This window comes from Pelophylax lessonae (assembly GCF_965119305.1).
Source record: "Pelophylax lessonae genome assembly, chromosome: 1".
Classification (NCBI taxonomy): Eukaryota; Metazoa; Chordata; class Amphibia; order Anura; family Ranidae; genus Pelophylax; species Pelophylax lessonae.
In genome coordinates, this window is record NC_138768.1 from 300386776 (window position 1) to 300414072 (window position 27297).

Sequence of the window (27297 nt, forward strand, 5' to 3'; positions counted from 1 at the left end):
CAGGCAGATCTGGTTCTACTTGCATCACACTTCCCCGAAAAAAGGTGGAAAGCTGACCACCCAATGCTTATAGGGTTAACTGAACTCAAGTGCGCTCGCTGAGCAGGTGGAGCACAAGAAGCCTCTTAAATGGCTGTTACAACAAGTTCTATATTGCTTAAAAACTGCATGTTTGAGAGTTCCTCAGAACAATTTGTGTCTCCTTCAGTCTGTACACCTCAGTGTGCGTTCCACCACTGACCGGATGTGAAAACACTAAGGAACCAAAATCTGCGTCAACGCATTTCGCCCCTGCCACAGGGCGTTATCAAAGATGTGGGAAAAACGCATCAATGCATATTCCGGTTTCCTCAGTGACGGCATTTTCGGTCAGTGGTGGAATGCACGCAGAGGTGTGCAGACCACGCTTGTCCCTGGATTAAGTGAACAGAACGATTGCCCTGCTAAGAATTGCACAGATTGTTTGTGACTACATGCAATTTTAACTTTGGAAAATTGTAAGTGTATTTTTATGCGTATATGAATAAATAAGAGCAAATTTCACTATTTGGATTCTTTCCTCTCTATGTGCGAGTGGTGATCTCTTAAGGATCCATAGGAAGTGACCTCTCCCCACTTACCAGACTAAGCCCGATAGATCCACATGTAGTATTGCTAAGGGGTCCACATTATCTGGTAAGTTCAAGCACATAAGGGTGTGGAGCAAAGATCACTGCATGAGACCAATAGAACACCACGGCACTTTAATAGTCTTGGCACAGAAGCACTTTTTTGGAATGTTTTGATCACTTTAATGGACTTTTTACTGATCACTTTTTGCATACTGAATTTTTTTTACATAAAAGTTTATATGTTATATTTGCACTTTAAGTTGTACTGTTTCTGCAAATTTCAAATGAACTTTCACTGGCTACTTGTTGGTTTTGCACAATTTATGTTATAACTGCACTATACGTGGTACTGTCTTTGCGCTATGGTTTATGGTTTAAATTTTAAGTGTTCAAATCTAGTTTACAACTAATGGGGTGATATCCACCAGCACAGTTCAGAAAAAGATTATTATAGCAAACACAGTAGCCCAGCCCCGCCATTAACAAAGAAAACTAGTGGGATTTTACATGACTGAAATTTACAGAAAAGAGCATCTTAAAAAGGTAAGCTTGAAGTTTTACATTTTTCTAAATAGTTATGCTTTGTGAATTGAGACATATAATAAATGTACAGAAGAGGTTATCTTAATTTACCTGCAAATGTAGAAATACACATATGCTGGTCTCTCAATTTCTCTTATTGAATACAGTAATCCCCCGCTACATCGCGGTTCAGTTTTTGCGGTCCCGGTAATTCGCGTTTTTTTTTTGTAATGTTATTTTACTATATAAATCATTAAAAATGAAAGATTTTTGTGTTTTTCATAGCTCTTGCTCTGTCTCTAAGTATCTTTTATGTGTTTAAATGAGTTTCTATTGTTTTAAAAGTGTGTTTAAAGACCTTAAAATGCTTCTACACGTACAGTGACAGTAAAAAAATCATGCCTACAATGCATTTTAATAGGGTTTTTCTATTTCGCAGAATTTCACTTTTCGCGGCTGGGTCCGGAACGTAACCCCCGCAATGGAGGGGGGTTTACTGTATTATAGAAAACCCATTGTGAAAGTATGACACCAACACATGGTTTTAAAATGACCATGACTATATGCTAGAACTAAGAATGATCTCGAAAGCTAGCAAAATATTCAGCTTGCCATTAGCAGATGAAGATTGGATTATCAGTGCTAATCTTTAAACATCCCTCATACCTAAAGCAGGACTCCAGTCCAAAAAAATAGCCAACAAAAATACTTTTTTTCAAAAAAGCAACTTTTACTACTATACTTAAATCCCCCACAATAATTTTTCACCATTAGATGTCCTCAGTCTTTCAGGCTGAATGACTGTCATTCTCCTCCTATTAGCATGCTCCCTGTCAACAACCTCATTTTCTACTTGTGTTGCTTCTTTTTTATCAACTCTGAGCTCTCTGCTATAGAAAGGGACTTCAAGAGGCTGTTGCCAAATGAAAATTCCGGTACTTGCACTGCTTAGGTTTAAAAAAAATAAAAAATCAGATATTTGTATACTGCCATCACAGGAGGATTGGACACTATGGAAAGCAGAAAATCTGTAGGCCGGCCCAGGTAACCCCTTCTCTACCTAGCATGTTTCAATTTGTAGTTAGCAGTACCAAGAGGGTGATCAAAAACACAGAAGGGTAGGACTTGTGTCCCTTAATAGGATTACTGCACTCATTATAAAATCCTTTTCTTTTCCATCGAGAGACTATTGAGCCATATAGTCATAAACTGCCCGGAGGTTCAAAAGCATCCCCAATGAGAAATAGTCAAAGGCAATCCTACAAAAATAGAACTGGGGTCTGCCTGCAGCTCAAGAGCCATCTAAAGGACCAACAATGAATCGGATACCTGATGATACCCTCTGCCTGATAGACGACCTTGCCAACATGACCAGGGGAGAATACAGAGAATCAAGATAATGTGGTGATCAATCAGGTGGGAAAGACACCAGACCATGGACCAAGCAAGACGTTGATCAACCAGAACCCACCAAAACAGATGGAACAAACAATGAATTCCCAAGCTGAGAAGAAAAAACCTACAACTCAATGTAGTCATCATGAATGAGATCAAGTCTCTTGCAGAAACAGGTTCAAAGAAGAAATATAATAAAAAAAAGTCCTGGCAAAGGAGGACCAGCTGGTCTAACATAGAAGCCATAAGCCTCTACACACCTGACCCCCTAAATCAAGAAATGAGAACCTCATTTTTAGAGGTGCAACCCAGATGGAACAGAGGATAAAGACAGAAACACCGTCACCGGTATTGCCAGAGGCACCATCTGGGGCAAGCCTTAAGAGGGATCATGCTAAGAAAACAATTGTGCCTTTCCCTGAAAGCCCAGATCCAGCAAAGCAGCAACTTCCAAGAGGCAAGTGACAGGAATCGTATAAGTACAGTGAAGAAAATTTGTATGAGTCCAAATCCATGTCCAAGACAGAGGAAAAGCCTTGAATGACCTCCTTCATGACTCTGCAAATCAGCCAAGAAAAAAGGACCTATCTCCAAGTAGACAAGTCCCCCAAAGTCATTAAGGCATTCCCTGTCCCTGTCAGAAGATTAGTAGATTAGTGTGTTCATGAGGGATACGAGGAGCCCATATCAGACGTGCTGCACCTGCAAAGCAGGGTCTGAGACTCACCTTGGTTCATAAACTCTGCCTCTAGGCCAGCGGCTACCGGGTGGGAGGAACTAGTCTCCAAGGGATCGCCCCTAAAACAATTAGTGTGGGTGAGACGGAGATCCAAGGTACCATCCACAACAGGAACCAGACTACCTCTTTTCAAACACAAAAGACTCCTGTTCCTTCACAATAGTAAAGGACACTTAGATGGTGTCTGTTCTTGAAATCCAGAATGCAGCCCCTGATACTATAAATCTATAAAAAAATAAAATCCCTGGAGATGGAAGATAGGGAAGTTCCTATCAGCCATCTGAGAAGAAGCGATCCTACCAGGAAATTCCTGGCCCTCAGGGGGCAATCACATTAGTCTGCTAAGCAACTAGACCCATAACAGCAGACAAAGGGCCTGAGGTAGACTGTAAAGATATGGGAGAAGGGGGGAAGGCCACTGAGAGGATGGCCCCTCAACACCTGATGTTTCTTTAGAAAGAAAAAAGGGATAATTACCTATATAATGAGAAAGGGCCTGAGGACAAACCGCCTGTGGACCCTTTTATGAATTGCCTATACTGGCATCACTCTGCCTTGAAAAATGGATCCTCTGAGATCCTAAAATGCTGGCCTGTGATGCCAATGTGTTGCTTTATGTAAATAAAGAACAAGATTATTACTATATCAAGGTGTGCTTGTGAAGATCCTTATTTTCCTATGCTGGTTACCATGGTCTATAGGTAACATACCATTTCCATTGCTGAAAAACTGAAAAAGAAGGACCTACACAGAAAATTCAGGCATTAAGCCCCTTGGGGAGATGCTGTCTGCTAGGGCCTACTCTCTTCTGAGTGTCACACAATTGAAATGCCAGGAAAAGTCACTAGGCCAGGCACAGGAGTAAATGTTATGAGAAGTATATGGTATCCAGGGGTGACACTAAGAATTTAGAGCCTTGTTAAGGTGAATGAAAGTCATATATGGTTCCAGTAAACCTAATAGTTTAGAGAGTCCCTCTGGAGAGGAATAGGGATATCGGGTATGCTGAGGGGTATCAGGTACCACTGATGACCTTGCCTGCCCCAAGGGAGGAGAAGGTCTATGAGAAAAGGGTGGTGGCCAAGATGAAGCATGGTCACGCTGACACAGGAGCTTAAAAAGGAGGCCCTGGATTGAGGAGAATTCAAAGGGGCACTGAAAGGTCTGTTAATTTGTGCAGCTGCACAGGGGAGTAAAGAATGAGTAATGGAAGAAAGTGCCAGAGGAAAAGGATCAGCCTGAAAGCCTAAAAGGGGCACTCTGCACCTGAATACCTACAGGGTAAACTAGCAAAGGACTAGCAATTACCCCCCCAGACTGGTGTCAGACAACCTTTCCTTGGTCTTCTAACGCTGAGGCAAGTGTATGTTTTGGCCTCCCATGGCACCCATAATGATGGTCTCATGGAGGGCCTGAAGAGACGATGATCCTCACAGACCAAGCAAATCAGGTGCTCCTTGGAAATAGAATCTGCACATCTGTATGAACAACAAAACAATACTTCTAATAAACCATCACAATTAAAGCATAGGGCTTCTGACATCTGCTCTACATGTTCCATCAGTGGTAGAGGCATCCTTTTTGAGGTATTTAACCTAATATGCCGCTGTTTGACAGATTAGAGTCACAGCTAACACAGGGCAGAGGGCAGAACCTGTCTGAGAAAAAAATAGAAAAGGAGAGATTCCAGTTACTGCCCAGTAGGATCCTATAAGTATGGTGGTTTTCCTGTTGAAGTGGGTCACTAACAGATTAGGACTGGGTACAGACTACCATTTAAAAATTCCCTTTCCAAAGAGAACAGTTCCAAAATACTCTCAGGTGGGATCCAGGTCCCTTCCAATCTCAACACAGAAAAACATGTAATAGCAGAGTGTAGCAGAGAATAGCAGAGCGTAGTGGAAAGGTTTTGGCAGCTGTAGGGGCTGTGACAGACCCAACTCTTGCAGGCTGATCCTTCAAATGCAAGAGTGTGTACTGCATAAACGAGAGTATAAACAGTCTCTTGTAAGTCTGAGGTAACAGGAGGACAATGTGGTGCCCCATAAACAGACTAATCAAAAATAGATTGTAGAAACTCAAAGATAGTCACTGTGACTGATAGCCCAGCACTTTCTAAGGCCGCTGGGATATTGGAGATTGACTCTTCAGAGAGCAGACGTAGCAACGAGAAACACCAATAGGGTAGACCCTACAACCTAAGAGTTTCCAGATGTTACAGTAAATATCCCCGGAACTATTATTAGAATGTAAACTAGGGGCACCTGCAGCAGCGGAACGGTCTTCTCTGTGCTTAAATATACTGTAGGCATTTTGCGATTATGTGACAGTGATGCCACTAGGCTTCAGGTACGACACAAGGCCTCAGATACTCCGAAACCCAGGCAGCTGATGAAAGTTGGATAGCTAAAGGTGACCATAGTCACTGCAGGTGGACAATAGGAACAGACCAGAGATCAGAGTTCCATAAGGCTCTTTTGCAAAGTGGGACACTAATTCCTCTATGCTGACACATAGAACATGCACCCTGCAACACTCCATCCAGGAGATGATGTCTAAGCTCAGTCCTTTTAACCCTTTCTGTGGTAGGGAGAACATTTTGGTTAAAGTCAATGGAAGAGAACCAAAATGAAGCTATCAAAAATTGGCCCAACTTTTCTCATAACTGAAGAAAAGGCATCCATCCTCCTAGGACACTAGCAGAAAACAGGAACATGCTGGGTAGAGGAGAAGTTATCAAGGGCTGGGTTACAAATTTCTTGCCAGTGTCTAATTCTCCTGTAGGCAGTTGGATTTCAATCCAACAGTATATGATTCCCTGCGTCCCTCAAAGGATGAAAAAAAAAAAAAAACATTTAGCAATGTTTTTTATGAATGCAGACCTGCATTCATTTGTGTCGTTTGCTTAACATCTGCCTACAGTTCAGCTTTAAAGATGCTGAACAGCATAGAAAACAAAAAGCACAATGAATATAAACATTTTCCTACAATACCTGCTGGCTTGGAAACTGGCACAAGACTGACGTTATGTTGCTGGCATACTGAGCCATAACTTTACGTATAGATTTTTCTACAGTTGGAGGAATCCTAGTGGAGACACTGGTCATGATCTCCTGTAGCTCCAGAAGAGGAAGAGAAGGATCCCGAAGGGTCTTCATTAGTTTGCGAACCCATTCTTTTACCTAGAATAAACAGTTACCCAATTAGGGTATTTTTATTTGGTGACATAGGAATGAGTATAATATAAAATGACAGGTTTCTCCCATTTTTACCTTCTAATCAATGTCCTGTCACTATCATGGGTTTTACTCACCTTGTTTGTAAAATATGGTTCAGGCAAGCAATATCCATTCATTATATTGATAAGATTTTCTAGTACATTGTGAAAGACTTGATGGAGCTTTTCTCCTAAGATTGGCATGGCGTGGTGAGGCAGGAGTTCTCCAGTATACAGTTCTGTCTATATGCCAGGAGAGAAAACTGCTTTAAGCATGTATAGATGATGATACTAAATGAAATAAATGCTTTGCTTTACCAAAAAAAAAAAAACTTTTAGAAGACTGAGCTTTCGGATGAGCAACAAAGATTCACATACATGGATGTACATATACACGTTACCTGATGAACTTTGGATGGATCATCTAAATCAATTCGAGCCAGCACACAACCAGATTCCAGCACAGCCCCAGGCCTCTTCACATAGTGAATATGACCAGGCTCCTGCACCAGAAGTGTCATCACCATCTTCATTACCTGCAAGGTCATACAGATCATTAGAACTAACACTTAGTACATAGGAAAACATTTACTATGGATGGCAAAGATTCCATAACAATAAATCCACAGTAGTGTTGAGCGAACACGGACTGTATTATTCGTGTTCGTACCGAATAATTGGATTTTTTGTACCCGAACACGGACACTTTACTGTATGTTCGGGTAAAAATCCGTGTTCGGTCGTTTTATTTCCGGGTTTTGCATGCTTTGGCGCTCTTTTCATGGCGGGCTTTCAACAGCCAATCAACAATCGTTTAACTGGTGTGCCTTAAGCCATCCCAGCCATGCCTGCAAATGTCTCAGTAGCTGTGATTGGCCGTCTGAAGCATGTGACCAAGTCTTTATAAGTTCCAGGCAGCCGCAGCGTCTTCATTCTGCTGCTTAGATCAGGGACAGAGCACACATCAACGTGCTGGCTGCTGATTAGGGAAAGACAGGCAGGAAAAAACCATTTGTGTCCGGATAGAATTGAGGGACAGGTCGGAGTGTTTAGGCAGGGCGAGTTGTAGGCATTTTAGGGATAGAGTCTGCTGAATTATAGGGTCAGTGTCTTCTACAAAGTACAATCGATATTGCTGTGTGGGGGGTGGGGTGACTCTGCACTCAATCCTGATCTACGATCTCTTCTCAATCCTGTTAGGGAGAGGCTGCTGCTGCTGCTGAATTTTAGGGAAACTGTGTTCTACAAACTACAATCGATATTGCTGTGTGGTGTGGGATAGGAGATAGGCAGGTGTCAGTGATCCACATCCATTTTTCTGTATGTGAGCTGCAGTGAACACAATCTTTTTGGGCTGCAGTGAACGCAATCTTTTTGGGGTGCAGTGAACAACGTCCTTTTTGGGGTGCAGTGAACAAAATCTTTTTTGGGGTGCAGTGAACAACATCCTTTTTGGGGTGCAGTGAACACAATCTTTTTGGGGTGCAGTGAACAAAATCCTTTGTGGGGTGCAGTGAACACAATCTTTGTGGGGTGCAGTGAACACAATCTTTTTGGGGTGCAGTGAACAAAATCCTTTTTGGGGTGCAGTGAACAACATCCTTTTTGGGGTGCAGTGAACAAAATCCTTTTTGGGGTGCAGTGAACAACATCCTTTTTGGGGTGCAGTGAACAAAATCCTTTTAGGGTGCAGTGAACACAATCTTTGTGGGGTACAGTGAACAGAATCTTTGTGGGGTGCAGTGAACACAATCTTTGGGGGGTACAGTGAACACAATCTTTTTGGGGTGCAGTGAACAAAATCCTTTGTGGGGTGCAGTGAACACAATCTTTGTGGGGTGCAGTGAACACAATCTTTTTGGGGTGCAGTGAACAAAATCCTTTGTGGGGTGCAGTGAACACAATCTTTGTGGGGTGCAGTGAACACAATCTTTTTGGGGTGCAGTGAACACAATCTTTGTGGGGTGCAGTGAACACAATCTTTTTGGGGTAGAGTGAACAAAATCCTTTTTGGGGTGCAGTGAACAACATCCTTTTTGGGGTGCAGTGAACACAATCTTTTTGGGGTGCAGTGAACAAAATCCTTTGTGGGGTGCAGTGAACACAATCTTTGTGGGGTACAGGGAACAGAATCTTTGTGGGGTGCAGTGAACACAATCTTTGGGGGGTACAGTGAACACAATCTTTTTGTGGTGCAGTGAACAAAATCCTTTTAGGGTGCAGTGAACACAATCTTTGTGGGGTGCAGTGAACAAAATCCTTTTTGAGGTGCAGTGAACACAATCTTTGTGGGGTGCAGTGAACACAATCTTTGCGGGGTACAGTGAACACAATCTCATACTTCTGAACATTTGAGGGTGCTGCCTGTTCCATACTCCTCCTCCTACTGCTCAACCATCCTTTTAGGGGTACAAACAATAGTAATTGGGGCCTAGTGTGGTGGTGTACGTGTGAGATACATACACTTTCTTTTTGATCATATTTTCTATTCCGCTATTCAATTAAAACCTTTGGGGATCAATTAAATTGCGTGATAGTCTGTGTCGGTACGTGTGAGATCCACCTTTCCAAGTTTTTGGGGTTCATCTCATACTTCTGAAGATTTGAGGGTGCTGCCTGTTCCATACTCCTCCTCCTACTGCTCAACCATCCTTTTAGGGGTACAAACAATAGTAATTGGGGCCTAGTGTGGTGGTGTACGTGTGAGATACATACACTTTCTTTTTGATCATATTTTCTATTCCGCTATTCTATTAAAACCTTTGGGGATCAATTAAATTGCGTGATAGTCTGTGTCGGTACGTGTGAGATCCACCTTTCCAAGTTTTTGGGGTTCATCTCATACTTCTGAAGATTTGAGGGTGCTGCCTGTTCCATACTCCTCCTCCTACTGCTCAACCATCCTTTTAGGGGTACAAACAATAGTAATTGGGGCCTAGTGTGGTGGTGTACGTGCGAGATACATACACTTTTTTTGATCATATTTCCTATTCCGCTATTCAATAAAAACCTTTGAGGATCAATTGAATTGCGGGATAGTCTGTGTCGGTACGTGTGAGATCCACCTTTCCAAGTTTTTGAGGTTCATCTCATACTTCTGAAGATTTGAGGGTGCTGTCTGTTCCATACTCCTCCTACTCCTCATCCATCCTTTTAGGGGTAGAAACAATAGTAATTGGGGCCTAGTGTGGTTTTGTACGTGCGAGATACATACACTTTTTTGGATCATATTTCCTATTCCGCTATTCAATAAAAACCTTTCTAGGGCAAGATCTTAAATTACAGAAATATGAGGAGACCGTCAAATAAGGGCCGTGGCCTGGGTCGTGGTGCTGCTGGTAGAGCTCCTGTTGCAAGGAGAGGACGTGGTCGATCTGTGCCAGCTACACGCACAAGTGAAATACCTTCCTCAAGTGTGAGAAGGCGACAAAACCTGCATCAGTATTTGGTAGGGCATCATACGCCCCTAGAAGTGATGGGGCCAGAACAAGTGGAGGCGATAGTAGATTGGTTTGCTGCTGACAGTGCCTCCAGTTCCTTCACATTGTCTCCCACCCAGTCTACTGCAGAAAGGTCACAGTTGGCACCTGCAGCCAATGTCCAACCGTCTTTCACCTCACCCCCTTACAAATCAGGCAAGCAGTCTGAGCCCCAAGCCATACAGCAGTCTCTTCTTCTTTTTGATGACTCTGTCAGCAGGGTTTCCCAGGGCCATCCACCTAGCCCTGCCACAGAAGTGGAAGAGATTGAGTGCAGCGATGCCCAACCACTTATTTCTCAAGATGAGTACATGCAAGGATCATCGCAGCACGTCTCCGATGATGACGAAACGCAGGTGCCAACTGCTGCGGCGTTCAGCATTGTGGAGACCGACAAGGAGGGCAGGGGTGAAGACTGGGTGGAAGATGATGTGGAGGACGATGAGGTCCTCGACCCCACATGGAATGAACGTCATGCAGGTGACCTGAGTAGTTTGGAGGAAGAGGCGGTGGTCGCACAGAGCCACCAGCACAGCAGAAGAGGGAGCAGGGTGCAGAAGCGGAGCGGCCGTGCCCTAGACACTACGCCCGCTACTGCCCAACGCAGCAAGGGAACGAGCGCACCAAAGTCAGCTCAAAGGAGTTCTCTAGCGTGGAAGTTCTTTAGAAAATGTGCTGATGACAGGACACGAGTGGTTTGCACCCTGTGCAATCAGAGCTTGAAGCGAGGCATAAACCTTCTCAACCTGAGCACAACCTGCATGATCAGGCATCTAAGTGCAAAGCACGAGCTGCAGTGGAGTACACACCTTCAAAACCAAGAAACGTCTCTGGCTCATCCTGCTTCCTCTTCTGCTGCAGTCTCGGCCGCTCCAGCCACATCTGTAGTGATTCCGGCACCTGCCACCCCGCAAACAGACGATCTGTCAGCAACACCACCACCTGGGTCACCAACAACCATCTCCACAATGTCCCGTGGAAGCGTTCAGCTTTCCATCTCCCAAACACTTGAGAGGAAGAGGAAGTACCCCCCTACCCACCCGCGATCCCTGGCCCTGAATGCCAGCATTTCAAAATTATTGGCCTTTGAAATGCTGTCATTCCGTCTGGTGGAGACGCACAGTTTTAAAAACCTTATGTCGGTGGCTGTCCCACAGTACGTTGTGCCCAGCCGCCACTACTTTTCCAGGCAAGCCATCCCTTCCCTGCACAACCAAGTGGGGGAAAAAATCAGGTGTGCACTGCGCAACGCCATCTGTGCCAAGGTCCACCTAACTACCGATACGTGGACCAGTAAGCACGGTCAGGGGCGTTATATCTCCCTAACGGCACACTGGGTAAATGCAGTGGCGGATGGGCCTGAGGCGGATAGCAATTTGGCGCATGTCCTTCCACCACCGAGGATTGCAGGGCGCTTCAGTTTGCCTCCTGTTCCTAACTCCTCCTACTCCGCTTCCTCATCCTCTACCGCCTCCTCATCCGGACAGCGTAACACCTTCACCACCAACTTCAGCACGGCCAGGGGTAAACGACAGCAGGCAGTTTTACAACTTGCCTGTTTGGGGGACAAACCACACACCGCGCAGGAGTTGTGGAGGAGCATGGAACAGCAGACAAATGAGTGGTTGCTGCCAGCGAGCCTCAAGCCCGGCCTGGGCGAAATCTCATAGCAGCTCTGGGCCTAGCCGGTTTGACGCACATCCCTTGCCTGGCGCATGTGCTGAATTTGGTGGTGCAGAGGTTCCTTAAAAACTACCCCGATATGTCAGAGCTGCTGCAGAAAGTGCGGGCCGTTTGTGCGCACTTTCGGCGTTCTCACCCTGCTGCTGCTCGCCTGGCAGCGCTGCAGCGTAACTTCGGCCTTCCCGCTCACCGCCTCATATGTGATGTGCCCACAAGGTGGAACTCCACCTTGCATATGCTGGAAAGACTGTGCGAGCAGCAGCAGGCCATAGTGGAGTTTCAGTTGCAGCACGCACGCGTGAGTCGCTCTGCGGAACAGCACCACTTCACCACCAATAACTGGGCCTCCATGCGAGACCTGTGTGCCTTGTTGCGCTGTTTTGAGTACTCCACCAACATGGCCAGTGGCAATGACGCCGTTCTCAGCTTAACTATCCCACTTCTATGCCTCCTTGAAAAAACAATTCGGGCGATGATGGAAGAGGATGTGGCACAGGATGAGGAGGAGGAGGAGGATGAAGAGGTAACATTTCCAAGGCTTTCAGGGCAGTCATTCGCAAGGGGCTCCGAGGGTGGGTTCCTGCACACACAAACGCCAGGGACACAATTGTCCAGCAGGGGCACAGTTCTGGAGGATGAGGAGGAGGAGGAGCTGGAGGAGGAGATGGAACCATGTTCACAGCAGGGTGGCACCCAGGCCAGCTCATGGCCATCACTGGTGCGTGGCTGGGGGGATACAGAGGACACGGACGATACACCTCCCACAGAGGACAGCCTTTCGTTGCCTCTGGGCAGCCTGGCACACATGAGCGATTACATGCTGCAGTGTCTCCACAACGACCGCCGAGTTGCCCACATTCTAACTTGTGCTGATTACTGGGTGGCCACGCTGCTGGATCCCCATTACAAGGACAACGTACAGTCCTTAATTCACTCACTGGAGCGCGATCGCAAGATGCGCGAGTACAAGCGCACGCTGGTAGACGCCATGCTGCTGGCATTCCCATCTGACAGCGGGGCCGCAGTGGAAGCACAAGGCAGAGGAGGAGGAGGAGGTCGCCAACGCAACCAGGGCACCGCCAGCACCTCAGAAGGCAGGGTTAGCATGGCCGAAATGTGGAAAAGCTTTGTCAGCACGCCACAACAAACAGCAGCACCAGCAGCTCAGATGGAACGTCTTAGCAGGAGGCAGCATTTTACCAACATGGTGGAGCAGTATGTGTGCACACGCCTACATGTAGTGAATGAGGGGTCTGCCCCCTTCAACTTCTGGGTCTCCAAATTGGGCACATGGCCTGAGCTTGCCCTTTACGCCTTGGAGGTGCTGGCGTGCCCTGCAGCCAGTGTATTATCTGAACGGGTATTTAGCACGGCTGGGGGCGTTATAACAGACAAGCGCAGCCGCCTGTCCAGAGACAATGTGGACAAGCTCACGTTCATTAAAATGAACCAGGCATGGATCCCACGGGACTTTTCCGTACCTTATGCAGAATAGCAATGGATACCGACCTTAGCCACCCATTGTTCCATTTTTGCTCTGTCTCACTCTTTTGGGGTGTACCCTCATTTAAAATTTGTGAAAAGAAGCAGTGTTGGCTACCTCGTCCTCCTCCTCAGGGCCAGATTAACGTAGGGGCTATTGGAGCTGCAGCTCCAGGCCCCTACCTTTTATATAGGCCCCGGGTTGGCCATATTCACTGTTACCGCTCTTCTGTCACTTGTAAACACAGAAGTCTGGCTTCTATGCTCGCTTCCCCAGGCAGCACCCTCAGAACCTCCCCACACAGCGCGAAGGCCGGACAAGGAGGGACAGTTGCCGATGCATGGATGTGTTTATGGGCTTCAGAGACAGCATCCCATGTTGAATTAGGCATGTATGGCTGCACCCTTCCTCCTCTGGGTGCATGGCAAGGCACGGCCCTTAAGGCCCTTCAAAATCCTCAGCACCAAGCCCATGATGCTCTTAATCCGGCCCTGGTCCTCCTCCACCGCCGCTTCCACCTACACCGCCCATAGGTGTGTGCAGCCTATTGCATTAAGGTGTGCACCCCAAAGTTGAAATACACATGCATGTGTTTGCCAGCAGGGAGAGTAATGTATCGGGGCCATGTACCTGTAGGCAAAGAGAAATAGAGCAGAGCAGGTCCGAGGGAGATCTTTCCCATCTCCTCACTGGCAATGCTATGTGCCCTAGGTGATTAGGGTGTGCCCAGGCACACCCGGCACACCCTGTGCGCATGCCTATGTCACCGCCACATCCACCACCACCTCAACCTCCCTCCTACTCCATATGGGCCTCGTCCTTCAGAGATGAAGAAGAACATTGTTTTATTTTTCTGTTTTTTTTTGTTGTTTTAAGTTATTTCCCTATCCACATTTGTTTGCAGAGCACTTGCCATGCTCTTAATTACGTTTTGCTGCCATTTGCAGCACTCTAGCCCTTTCCTTTGGTGTTTTAGAGCCATTTTAGTGCCTTAAAGTTCGGGTCCCCATTGACTTCAATGGGGTTCGGTGTCCGGGAAAAGTTCGGTAAAAGTCCGGGACACGGACCCGGACTTTTTTTTAAAGTTCGGCCGAACCCGTCGAACACGGACATCTAGGTGTCCGCTCAACCCTAATCCACAGCTGTTCTTGTCTGTATATAGGTCAAGCTCAATCAATATTTTGAGCTACAAATGATTACACATGATCTACTCCATTTAAAAACATTAAACATGACATATACAACTCATTCTATTCAGGGCTCAGAAAAATGGTAAATACATAACTTTACCAACTGAATGCTCAAGGTTCAGTAACCAGTCATGATTTCCCACTTTTCTTCGTAGCTGAAGCTAATAGATAACATGCTAACTATTTTGCCTTTGAGTCTGTCATATATTAAACATTGTACAACGTATTAAGAATAAAAATAGTAACAAGAAAACGAAAGAGAGTATTGCAAGGATTATACTACAGATCGTACTAGCAATTACCAGGTAACAGGAAATCAGAGCATTGTCTGGGTTACAAGCTAGAAATAAGAATAAACCTGACTACAAAACTGAGTTCATCTTGTTTTAAACAGTCTTGTACAGTATCTCACAAAAGTGAGTACACCCCTCACATTTTTATAAATGTTTTACTATATCTTTTCATGTGACAACACTGAAGAAATTACACTTTGCTACAATGTAAAGTAGTGAGTGTACAGCTTGTATAACAGTGTAAAGTTGCTGTCCCCTCAAAATAACTCAACACATAGCCATTCATGTCTAAACCGCTGGCAACAAAAGTGAGTACACCCCTTAGAGAAAATGTCCAAATTGGGCCCAAAGTGTCAATATTTTGTGTGGCCACCATCATTTTCCACCACTGCTTTAACCCTCTTGGGCATGGAGTTCACCAGGGCTTCACAGATTGCCAATAAAGTCCTCTTTCACTCCTCCATGATGACATCACGGAGCTGGTGGATGTTAGAGACATTGCGCTCTCCACCTTCAGTTTGAAGATGCCCCACAGATGCTCAATAGAGTATAGGTCTGGGGACATGATTGACCAGTCCATCTTTACCCTCTGCTTCTTCAGCAAGGCAGTGGTCATCTTGGAGGTATGTTTGGGGTCGTTATGTTGGAATACTGCCCTACAGCCCAGTCTTCGAAGGAAGGGGATCATGCTCTGCTTCAGTATGTCACAGTACATGTTGGCATTCAAGGTTTCCTCAATGAACTGTAGCTCCCAAGTGCTGGCAGCAATCATTCAGCCCCAGACCATGACACTCCCCCCACCATGCTTGACTGTAGGCAAGACACATGTGTCTTAGTACTTCTCACCTGGTTGCCACCAAACACGCTCGACACCATCTGGACCAAATATGTTTATCTTTGTCTCATCAGACCAGAGGACATAGTTCCAGTTATCTATGTCCTTAGTCTGCTTGTCTACAGCAAACTGTTTGCAGGCTTTCTTGTGCATCATCTTTAGAAGAGGCTTACTTCTGGGGCGACAGCCATGCAGACCAATTTGATGCAGTGTGTGGCGTATGGTCTGAGCACTGACAGGCTGACCCCCCACCCCTTCAACCTCTGCAGCAATGCTGGTAGCACTCATACATCTATTTCCCAAAGACAATCTCTGGATATGATGCTGAGCGCGTGCACTCAATTTCTTTGGTCGACCATGGCGAGGCCTGTTCTGAGTGGAACCTGTCCTGTTAAACTGCTGTATGGTCTTGGCCACCGTGCTGCAGCTCAGCTTTAGGGTCTTGGCAATCTTCTTATAGCCTAGGCCATCTTTATGTAGAGCAACAATTCTTTTTTTCAGACCCTTAGAGAGTTCTCTGCCATGAGGTACCATGTTGAACTTCCAGTGACCAGTAGGAGAGAGTGAGAGTGATAACACCAAATTTACCACACCTGCTCGCCATTCACACCTGAGACCTTGTAACACTAACGAGTCACATGACACCGAGGAGAGAAATGGCTAATTGGGCTCAATTTGGACATTTTCACTTAGGGGTGTACTCACTTTTGTTGCCAGCAGTTTGGACATTAATGGCTGTTTGTTGAGTTATTTTGAGGGGACAGCAAATTTACACTGTTATACAAGCTGTACACTCACTACTTTACATGGTAGCAAAGTGTAATTTCTTCAGTTTCACATGGAAAGATATAATAAAATATTTACAAAAATAAGAGGGGTGTACAGTACTCACGTTTGTGAGATACTGTATATGGGTTGACAGATCTGATCAAACTACAGTACCAGCCAGCTTGATTTCTTTCATATAAAACACTACAGTGAACTGTTTCGGCAAGCAGATTGTTTGCCTTCTGCTTTTGAAATCTTTTGATTCTTACAAATTAAGCATTTCCTATCAACAACCATTGAAACCACTAACTCACAGCAATCACTTACCCCTTTGAAAATTTTTACTGAGTCAATCCTAATACGAAAGGCAATATTACCATTAGTCACAAATCCCTCCTGGAAAAAGGCTCCCCCCCCCCCCCCACTGCTCCTATATACCCAATTGATAAGCTGACCATGGGAGAAACATGGTGCTAAACCTGGGATACTGAAGTACATGACTCAATTAAGGTATCTTTTGTAGAGGCCAACCATAAACTAATAAGAGTTGCACCAGCAGAGGCACCTTTAAACATATTCATTCATTCATTCACAAACCTGGTCAACCTACCTAAAAACTCACAGGCAAAACCGCGAATGCACAAGTTCCTAGGGAATATAAGACTTGCTAAGGAGTCATATGGACACACGTTTTATGTTGATTGATTTGTTGATATATTCAATAATTTCTTCAACCCTTTTAATTATTGCACCTTTGCACAGCACAGCAACTTTTGTTATTTGCACTTTATTGTAGCGCGATGTCACTTTATATATTTATTGATTTTATGTGTAGTGATTCACCACTTTGATATTGCAGCCACAATATTTTTTGATACTTCAATACTTAATTTAGTTGCGCCGATATACATTACACCTTTTTAATATAAAATATGCAGCCATCCTAAAGGAAAAATGCTATCGCCTTAGATTAAACAATACTGCTCAGATAACAACTTCAACCTTGCTCTACTCACTATTTTAACCACAGAGGCTTAAGATCAAAATCCCATAGCAGCAAACCTTACAGCCAGTACCCTTTCTGTGGACTCCCCCGTCCCATCCGCTTTTCTGTACTGTGACTCTATCCCCTTTCCCTACTTCCAAAAGGATCGGGATACTCAGTCACATAACATGGACCCAGCTTCTTGCTGCACGTTAAAATAGAACCCACTACAACTAAATGACCCCCTAGTAGATGCTATATCACATGCCATAAAACTGCATACAGGCAACTCCAGGTCTGGGAAACCTCCCCCAATAACAACATAAACCTGAACACAACTGCTGTCATCATCCCCCTAGAGATGGCACTCAAGTCTGCCCCAGCTTAACCATCTTGATTATCTGCTTTATCAAACTTCAGCAAGCTGGCCATAGATTACCTTTTTGTTGTTCAGCCTAAAAATACCTACAACCACACAAGTGAGGTGGATGGAGGAATTCCCACTGTAGGACATTGCATTCTGACAGCGGGACTCCTTGCTGTCAGAATACACTGATCAGCAGCTACAGCCCACTGGTTGCAGCCACTGATCGACAAAAGTTTTCCAACATTCTCAATCGCCTTCTGTTGAAAATGAACAGCTACGCATGGATCGAAATTCCGCGGAACCGCCTGAATTTCAGTCCATCTATGGCCAGCTTTACCATAAACTTAAACCTTAACCTTAAAGTACGTAGGGGGTTCTGTACTGTCAGAGCAGTAAGGATGTGGAATTCTCTTCCGCAAACAGTCGTATCAGCAGGGGGCATCGATAGTTTCAAAAAACTCTTAGATAGGCACCTTAAAGACCACAACATACAGGGGTATACAATGTACAGTTAACAGCAAACACACACACACACACACATCATAGGTTGAACTGGATGGACTGATGTCTTTTTTCAACCTCACTAACTATGTAACTATAATATGTGATCCTATTCCTGCTCTCGATATATCAAAATTCCTGTCCATTTTCTGGACTGTAATTACTTTAATACAGTGCCTTAAAAAAGTATTCATACCCCTTGAAATTTTCCATATTTTGTCATGTTACTACCAAAAACGTAAAATTTATTTTTTGGGGATTTTTAGTCATAGACCAACACAAAGTGGCACATAACTGTGAAGTGGAAGGAACATGATAAATGTTTTTCAAAATCTTTGACAAATAAATATCTGAAAAAAGTGTGGCGTGCATTTGTATTCAGCTCCCCCGAGTCAATACTTCAATAGGGTCGTTGTCCTGCTGGAAGGTGAACCTCTGCCCCAGTTTCAAGTCTTTTGCAGACTCTAACAGGTTTTCTTTTAGGTTTGCTCTGTATTTGGCTCCATCCATTCTATCAACTTTGACCAGCTTCCCTGTCCCTGCTGAAGAAAAGCACCCTCACAACGTGTGTCCTGTGTCTCGCAAACTGTAAACGGGACTTCTTATGGCTTTCAACAATGGCTTTCTTCTTGCCACTCTTCCATAGAGGCCAGATTTGTGGAGTGTGCGACTAATAGTTGTCCTGTGGACAGATTTTCCCAGCTGAACTGTGGATCTCTGCAGCTCCTCCAGAGTTACCATGGGCGTCTTGGCTGTTTCTCTGAATAATGCTCTCCATGCCAGTTTAGGTGGAGGGCCATGTCTTGGTAGATTTGCAGTTGTAATATACTCTTTCCATTTTCTGGAGATGGATTGAACAGTGCTCCGTGAGATGTTCAAAGCTTGGGATATTTTTTTATAACATAACCCTGCTTTAAACGTCTCCACAACTTTATCCCTGACCTGTCTGGTGTGTTCCTTGGCCTTCATGATGCTGTTTGTTCACTAAGGTTCTCTAACAAACCTTCACAGAACAGGTGTATTTATAATGAGACTAAATTACATACAGGTTGACTCTATTTACTAATTAGATGACTTCTGAAGGCAATTGGTTCCAGTAGATTTTAGATAGGGGTATCAGAGTAAAGGGTGATGAATACAAATTCCCGACAAACTTTTCAGATATTTATTTGTAAAAAATTTTGAAAACCATTTATCATTTTGATAATAATAAAATAGTGCTTACATATATAAAATAAACATATACAAAGAAAAATATTGTGCTATTTAGTGTATTGATCAAAGGCAGCTGCTGTTCACTAAGTAGAAGACTCAGAAATATATAAAATGACAAAAAAGCAGCGCTTACCAAAAAACTATTAAATCTAGTAAAAATAAAGTGTCCAAGTGCAACAATATATGAACAATAAGGTGCTAAGGTAGTCCCACAAATAAGTGCAACAGTTCTCCAAATATCCACAAAGGTGCGTAAATGTGCTTGGAAGTATAAGGTGCTGGAATGCTAAAAAACTGACATAGTGAAGTCCGTTTTATTGCCCACAATCCTTTTAAAAGAGTAGTACAGCTCTTCCGGGAACGCCATCTAGCGTGCGTTCCACAGAGGACAGGAAGTGACGTCAATGGTTTCGGCGTAAGGACATCATGTCCTTTGATGACGCCCTGGAAGGTGGGACGAAACGCGTTGACGTATTTCCGGGTACGCCGAAACCATTGACATAATTTTCTGTCCTCCGAGGAACGCAAGCTAGACAGCGTTCACGGAAGAGCTGTACTCCTCTCTCAAAAGCAGAATCTGTCTTATTTTTTGTAACAAGCGTTGCATTGTGCGCAATAAAACACTGTTTTACGGACTTCACTATGTCAGTTTTTTATTTTGTTTGAGCATCAAAGATCGTATTTAAGTTAGTGGATAACGGAGTGTGGCATTAACAAGGACAACTATTGGCAGTCACCTCACAGGTTTTAAGATCTTTTAGACTGAAACAGCTGAGGGTCCAATATTTACGGTGAGTGGGGGCACAGGATGGGAGTGAAGCACCCGCACCGGTTGATGTGTTTCAAGCACTCCAGCACTTTACATTCCAGCACCTTATACTTTCAATCACATTTACGCACCTTTGTGGATATTTGGAGCACTGTTGCACTTATTTGTAAGACTACCTTAGCATTTTATTGTTCATTTATCATTTTCCTTCCACTTCACAATTATGTGCCACTTTGTATGGGTCTATCACATTAAGGGTCCTTTAACACGGGCGCTCCGTATGTCTGCAAATCATCCTATTTTTTTGCGGATGATTTACAGACATAATGTAAGTCAATGGCATTGCGGATGTCAGCGGAATACCATCCGCTGACATCAGATTTTCTTCCTTTCAGTTCTGTTCCGTTTTTTGGAACGGAACAGAACCCTATTTTTCCTCCGTTGAAAAAAACGGAAAGGAAGCAAAATCGGATGCCCATAGACTTACATTATGTCCGTATATCATCCGCAAACGGATGGGATGATATGCGGACATACGGAGCGAATGACACAAGTGTCATCCGCTCCGTGAAAAAAAAAAAAAAAGGACCAGAGCGGAGGCAAAAAACTGATCGCCCGTGTGAAAGAGCCCAAAATCCCAATAAAATACATTTAGGATTTTGGTTGTAACATGACAAAATGTGGAACATTTCAAGGTGTATGAATACCTTTTCAAGGCACTATAACTATACTTTATTAAAAACTTATTGAAATACGATACCCGATTTACCAGAAACTACCTCAATTTCTGCAAAGCAATCTCCTGCATAAACATGGGAGCCATCTTCCACTGTATACTGCAGTAATTTGCCAGTTGAAGGAGAACGCAATACTGTGGGATCTTTTTCCTTTTCGAAAACACAGGTCTTGTTGCCTATTGTGACACGATACCTGTAAAAAAAATATTTGTTTTATGGTCTAATATGTGTTAGACTGGAAAAAGATAAGGAAAAACTATACTGTTACGAATGACTGAGATTTAAAGGATGTAAGTACACATGGCAAAGGCAAGGTTTTCTGCATAGTTATTAGACTTACACAAAGTCAGTGTTTGGCTATTAGCTATATCTTTCTGTGAGGCTACTAAAGTAGTATCCCCTGCAACAGGCTCAATCTGGCTTTTCTTCTATATTTAGAGCCAAATTCCACATTTCACATTTTGGGGAAACACTGGCGTGATATAGAAAAACATAAAGAGATCAGGAGCACTGTGGGGTTCTGACATCTTATATAGTTCACTTATGTAGCTTACTGAAATTCTTCTGTTGAAGCTCCTGCAGACACATTAAATATTTGCCAATTTAATGAATATGCCAGATGATTTGGGAGATCCATTCCAACAGAAAATGACCAATCACAATAGAGGCAACCAAACTCTACTTAATTATTATGAGTTTGACAGTGTGTTCTGGAGATAAGTGAAAAAATTCAACATAGTCTTGTAAAAGAAGAACAATAAGAAATCCCCAAACTTACTGATCCACCTCCTCTTTCATATAGGTAGTATAACTATTTCCATCATAGGACAGTAAAAGTCCACCATCACTCAACCTATGCACATCTATTTCTATGTGGGAGTTATTCATGATGATCACATAGGTAGTAAGAGACTGCCGGGCAACCTGCAGTAAAACAACCACCATATGGTTAGCAGAGATAAGTTAAAGAAAAAGAGAAATATGTGATCTGGAAGACATTAACAGAGCATTCTTAAGTTAAATATGACAGACAGGCTCTGTCACAAAGCCAGACACAGCTAAGTCTTTATTACAGAAATTCAAAACAAGAGATTGTGCAGCACTCATGATTTGTTAAAGGAGGTCTTCATCAGACACTGTACTGCAATATAAGTACTGCTTAACCACTTGACCTCTGAAAGATTTACCCCCCTTCATGACCAAGTCATATTGTGCGACATGGCACTGCGTGACTTTAACTGACAGTTGTCCGATTGTGCAACGCTGTACCCAAATAAAATTTGTGTCCCTTTTTTCCCACAAATAGAGCTTTCTTTTGGTGGTATTTGATCACCTCTGTGGTTTTTAATGTTTGTACTATAAACAAAAAAGACCATCAAAAACAATATTTTTTACTTTCCGTTATAAAACATATCCAATAAAAAAATCAAAAAAAAATCAAATGTCTTCATCAATTTAGTCAAATATGTATTCTGCTACATATTCTTGGTAAAGAAAATCCCAATAAGCGTATATTGATTGGTTTGCGCAAAAGTTATAGCATCTACAAACTATGAGATATTTGTATTTATTTATTTTTTACTAGTAATGGCGGCGATCAGCGACTTATAGCAGGACTGTGATATTGTGGCGGCCAAATCAGACACTGACACTTTTTGGGGACAAGTGACACTATGGGCTCTTTCACACGGTCCGCCTCCGTAGGTGGATCCGTGTTGCTCAGCGGGGATCGATCCGCGATCCCTGCTGAGCCGGCGGATGACAGCTCCGTCTCCGCTTGCAGAGCGGAGAGGGAGGTGTCTCAGCCCCCGCTGCCCTATATGGGGGATCGGATGAGAGCGGACCGCCTGTCCGCTCTCATCAGATCCGATCCGATTACTGAACCCTATTTTTCCATCCGTCCAGATTTCATGGACAGGATCGGATGTGGATGGCAGCGGGTGTCAGCGGAGGTGTCTCCGCTGACATCCGCTGCCCCATAGAGCTGCATGGAGGATCCGATCAGATCCGCCTAAAAAACTGACAGGCGGATCTGATCGGATCGCCTGTGTGAAAGAGCCCTAATACAGTGATCAGTGCTAAAAAATATGCACTGTCACTGTACTAATCACACTGGCTGGGACAGGGTAACATTGGCTGGGACGATCAAAGGGTTTACGGTGTGCCTAGCCTGTGATTCAGTGTAGTGGGGGAGGTGCTTTTACTAGTGGAAGGCATGGATCGGTGTTTCTGCTCAACAGGAACACAGGATCCATGCCTTCTGTACTAACAGAACGGCAATCTTCCTTGTTTACATAGGCAGACTGCCGTTCTGCCTGTGTACCGAAGCATCTGCAGGTGCAGGTGGACAAGGAGTCTGCCATACCCACCGATCAGCTCCCGCTGTGTATAAATCGGAAGTGTCAGATCACCTACTAGGTACGTAATCTGTCACAGAGCAGTCACTCTGCTGCAGTATATGTACACTGGGCAGCCTGCAAGTTGTTAAAGAGATCTCAACTGCTTTAACCTACTACCAGGTTTGAGTCTCAGTGCATGCCTTTCTGGGACTTAAAACCAACATTGCTGAATGAAATAATTCTAATCCAGGGGAACTCGTAGAATGAATGTACTTTTGTTATTACAAAATCCAAGGCAACCCAACGCAAAAAAAAATAACATAGGGGCTCTTGCACATGGTTGCCTGAACCCGTGCATCTGAAATCCTGCCATTCTTGTTCCAGCCCAGGAAGCCCGTGTGCTGCGTACATCGTTATTAATGGCTGTAACAGGGTATATATGGTAGTACTAATATTAATATGAGTATAGCACACAAGCCTATGCAAAAAGAGAGAAAATGTTCTTTTTCATATATGACTGTATGCTTTACTCATGTTTACGCAAGTACCGCCCCACACCTGGTGTGCAGCAACAAATTTTACCTTCAGTGTGTATTTCACTGCTTCGGAGATCAGTTCAACATCAACAATATTCAAAAGTGTAGCTGCAGGAAGGACTTGGCCTCTATAAAAAAAAAAAAAGTATTTTCTGTTCAATATCAGTGCTTTATGTAGCTACTACCATTATTTGATATAAAATGCACTGCACTTTCCAGACAAAACAAGAACATAGAAATCACTTCCATCTCCAGATAATGACATTTAATATATCATTAACAGAAATACATATTTTTATATGACAATGGACACATGGGATAAAAGGATGAACTTCATATAGGTTTATTCAGGACTTGACAAATTTGCTTTCAATTTAGGAGCCACCTATAAATGTTAGGAGCCAGTGTTTGCCTATTGGGCACTTTCATCCCCGTCCTGCACAGGCCAATTTTCAGCTTTCAGCGTGGTCACACTTTGAATGATAATTACGCTGTTATGCAACTCTGTACACATATGACATTTTTATATTTTTTTTCACACACATAGAGCTTTATTTTGGTGGTATTTAATCACAACTGGATTTTTTAATTTTTTCGCTAAACAAACGAAAAAAGACCAAAATTTGAACAAAAAAAAAACCCCTCTTTTTTTTTCATTTCTGTTATAACATTTTGCAAATAAGTACATTTTCTTCTTCACTGATGTGCATTGATGAGGCTGCACTGATGGGCACTAATAAGGCGGCACTATTGAGGATGCACTGATAAGGCAGCATGGGACAGGCGTGCTGACGTCATCATCCTGCATCCGGAAGTCGGGCGGCGGCGGTGTTTTCTTGTATTACCTCTTGACAAGCGCTTATTTGCACCGAAATTGTGAGTGTTATTCTTTTCTTTTACGATATTCAATAAACTACCAAAACCATCTGCACTATTGTGGTATCCTCTCTTTTTCACGGGTGGCCATCCACCGAGTTGGATGAGGAGGCTGGTGGTTTATACTTGTTCGATGTGGAGGATCCCTAGACCCATTAGGATCTGGTCAAGAGAGGTGTTTCCCTGTAGCTGGTCGTTTGAGATCTTACAAGGCTTTAACCTGTTTCCTTTTGGTAAGCGTACACCCACAGCATGCTTCACCGTGGTTTTTTGGAGTGACCTTTTGGTGGTGGATTGATCATCCCTACATCTACACCTTGGAATTCTCTTTCTGTGGACTGTCCTAAATCATTATACATGTTCATTCTGTGCTATGTGTCTGGACTGTAACCTAATCTCCTTTTCTGTGTTATTGCTAATTCACAGTATATCAATTGTTTAGCGCAGCTTTTTCCATTTTACATATCTATTCATAGTGTTTTCCCACTACAGCTGCTGCTTTTTTCGTTTATTTAGCTTAGCGCAGTTATTTACATTTTAGCATTAATATGCTGCACTGAAGGTCACTGATGAGCTGCACTGATAAGGCGACATTGATGGCTTCTGATAGGCAGCACTGATGGCCACTGATAATCTGCACTGATGGGCAATGATGAGGCTGCACTGACGGGCACTGATAGGCAGCACAGATGGTCACTGATATGCTGCACTGATGGCCACTGACTGGCACTAATGGTGCTGCACTGGTGATCAGTGCCCTGATTATCAGTTTAAATATCCCGTTACAGGATAGCCAGTTATCGGCTTTCCTTTTCTCACAATGTGATCAGCTGTGATTGTCCCTTTACCTCCATCTATGATCAGCTGTGTCCGAAGGACATATCGATCACAGAGCGTTCCTGATGCGCACCCTGGAGAGCGGGGTTCTGGGAGGAAGTCGATATATGTCCTCCCAGAACTGGACGATCGTCCTACAGCTGTCTTCCAGCTACAGTGCAGTCGGCAAGTTTGAGGCAGATGCGGACAAGACGCAATTTCTAGTTGCCATGGCAACCTGGCGCCTGGGATTTGTCGAGCTCTGGGTGAATGGGTTAAATACAGTAAGCTTATATGTTTCTGTGTACTGCAATTTTATCAACTTTGTTTAGTTCACCTCTGTGAACTATAGAACATCTCCCACTTTGTTACAGAGGTGGTATTCCAAAGTCCTAACATTTCCAGTCCTAGGGTAACACCACTGCTCCTAAAAAGATACAGTACAGTAAATGAAAAGTGTCACTCTAAGAGCACTTTAAGCAGGCAATACAGTACCTTTCTAAAGAGTGAAGAAACTCATTCATACATGTTTGAAATAAGGCATCTGCAACATTGAGAGCCCCACAGACCACTCCAAGCATTGTATCTGGTTTCTCAGCCTTAGAAAAAGCAACAAAAAGTTAAAACAATACGGTACATAAAACCAAGTAAAGTAAACTATTGCCTATATACATTTATGAACATAATGTCATTGATATCAAAGTCAGGCCAAATTATTGGATTTGTATATCCACTGGGGAAGATAAAAAAGCATTATATGCAGAGGTCACCCTGTTGTTTTTAGGAGATACCTCATCATTAGCCACAGTATGTCCCTTATTACCACCTACTGCTCATATTCAGGATTCACTATTAAAGTGGTTATAAACTTCAATCACTCTACTGTAACCTATAGGTAAGCCTATAATAAGGCTTACCTATAGGTACTGTAAATATCTCCATAACGTGTACTGCTTAGGAGATATTTACTATATATTCAGTCGATGACGTCATTGGCGCATGAGCTCTGAAGCAACGGCCACCTGGGCCATTCCTTCAGAATCCTGTGCCGTAAACGGCGGCTCCCCCACGCATCTGTGAACCCGGAAGAACACAGGTAAAGATGGAAGCGGCCTCCAGCGATGACAGCGCATCGCTTAAATGCTACGTTTTCAGGTAAGTTTCACATATTGTGCTAGTATGCGATGCATACTAGCACATTATGGCTTTACCTTGCAGAGGAAACAAAAAAAAAAAGGCATCCAGTGGTTTAGCATCTCAAATTGCAGTGGCTACATCTTTTAAATACTTTGGAGTTATGGTTACCGAGCAAGTCCCAGACTACATGGAGAGAAATTTGACCCCTTTACTTACACGCTTTAAGAAAACGGGTAAGACTTGGAATGAGCTGCCCCTGACTAAAAGGTAGAGCCAATCTTGAAAAAATGGTGTGGATGCCACAATTGCTATACCTTATCCATATTTGCCCTGTATAGCTTCAGCATCGTCTCTTTCCTACAATAGATTACCTTTGGAGGGACCTTATTTGGAAGTACAGGCATCCTAGAATTCGTCTCTCTACACTGCAGTTATCTAAAGACTTTTGGAAGTCTAGTGGTGACTAACACTAGATTTTATTTTCTAGCGTCCCAAATGCAACACTGGTATGGTTGGAATAAGTTAAACTTGCAAGGTTTCAATCAGAATGCTGTCCTGTCTCAGTTCTCAGAAATTCCACCTGTCCAATTAATAGTGGCACAATAATTTTATACTAAACGTACTATCCCTACGTTCAACTTAATGCATAAAGTAAGGGAAACAGTACAAAGTCTCACTATGCACAAAGGCTATACGCAGTATATGCGGATCTGGGATAATCCAGGGTTACCTGAACTGAGTAAACTAGAGGGTTTTGACTTAAGGAAAAAGGCTGGAGTTAGATTCCTTTACCAGTTATATGAC

At 43.7% G+C, this 27297-nt stretch overlaps 1 protein-coding gene across 4 annotated transcripts in view; it reads right to left on the reverse strand.

The window, feature by feature from the left end:
* The window catches only part of ACACB (acetyl-CoA carboxylase beta), a 224839-nt gene that overhangs the window by 74782 nt on the left and 122760 nt on the right, over window positions 1-27297 (reverse strand). For all 4 annotated transcript variants that reach the window (XM_082243009.1, XM_082243007.1, XM_082243006.1 and 1 more), the window contains 7 exons: window positions 25852-25955; window positions 23711-23792; window positions 21568-21713; window positions 20832-20982; window positions 6886-7020; window positions 6581-6727; window positions 6261-6449 (listed from right to left, as the gene is read on the reverse strand). In XM_082243009.1, coding sequence (XP_082099135.1) covers window positions 6261-6449; window positions 6581-6727; window positions 6886-7020; window positions 20832-20982; window positions 21568-21713; window positions 23711-23792; window positions 25852-25955 — 954 coding nt within the window. The remainder of the gene's footprint in view (window positions 1-6260; window positions 6450-6580; window positions 6728-6885; window positions 7021-20831; window positions 20983-21567; window positions 21714-23710; window positions 23793-25851; window positions 25956-27297) is intronic.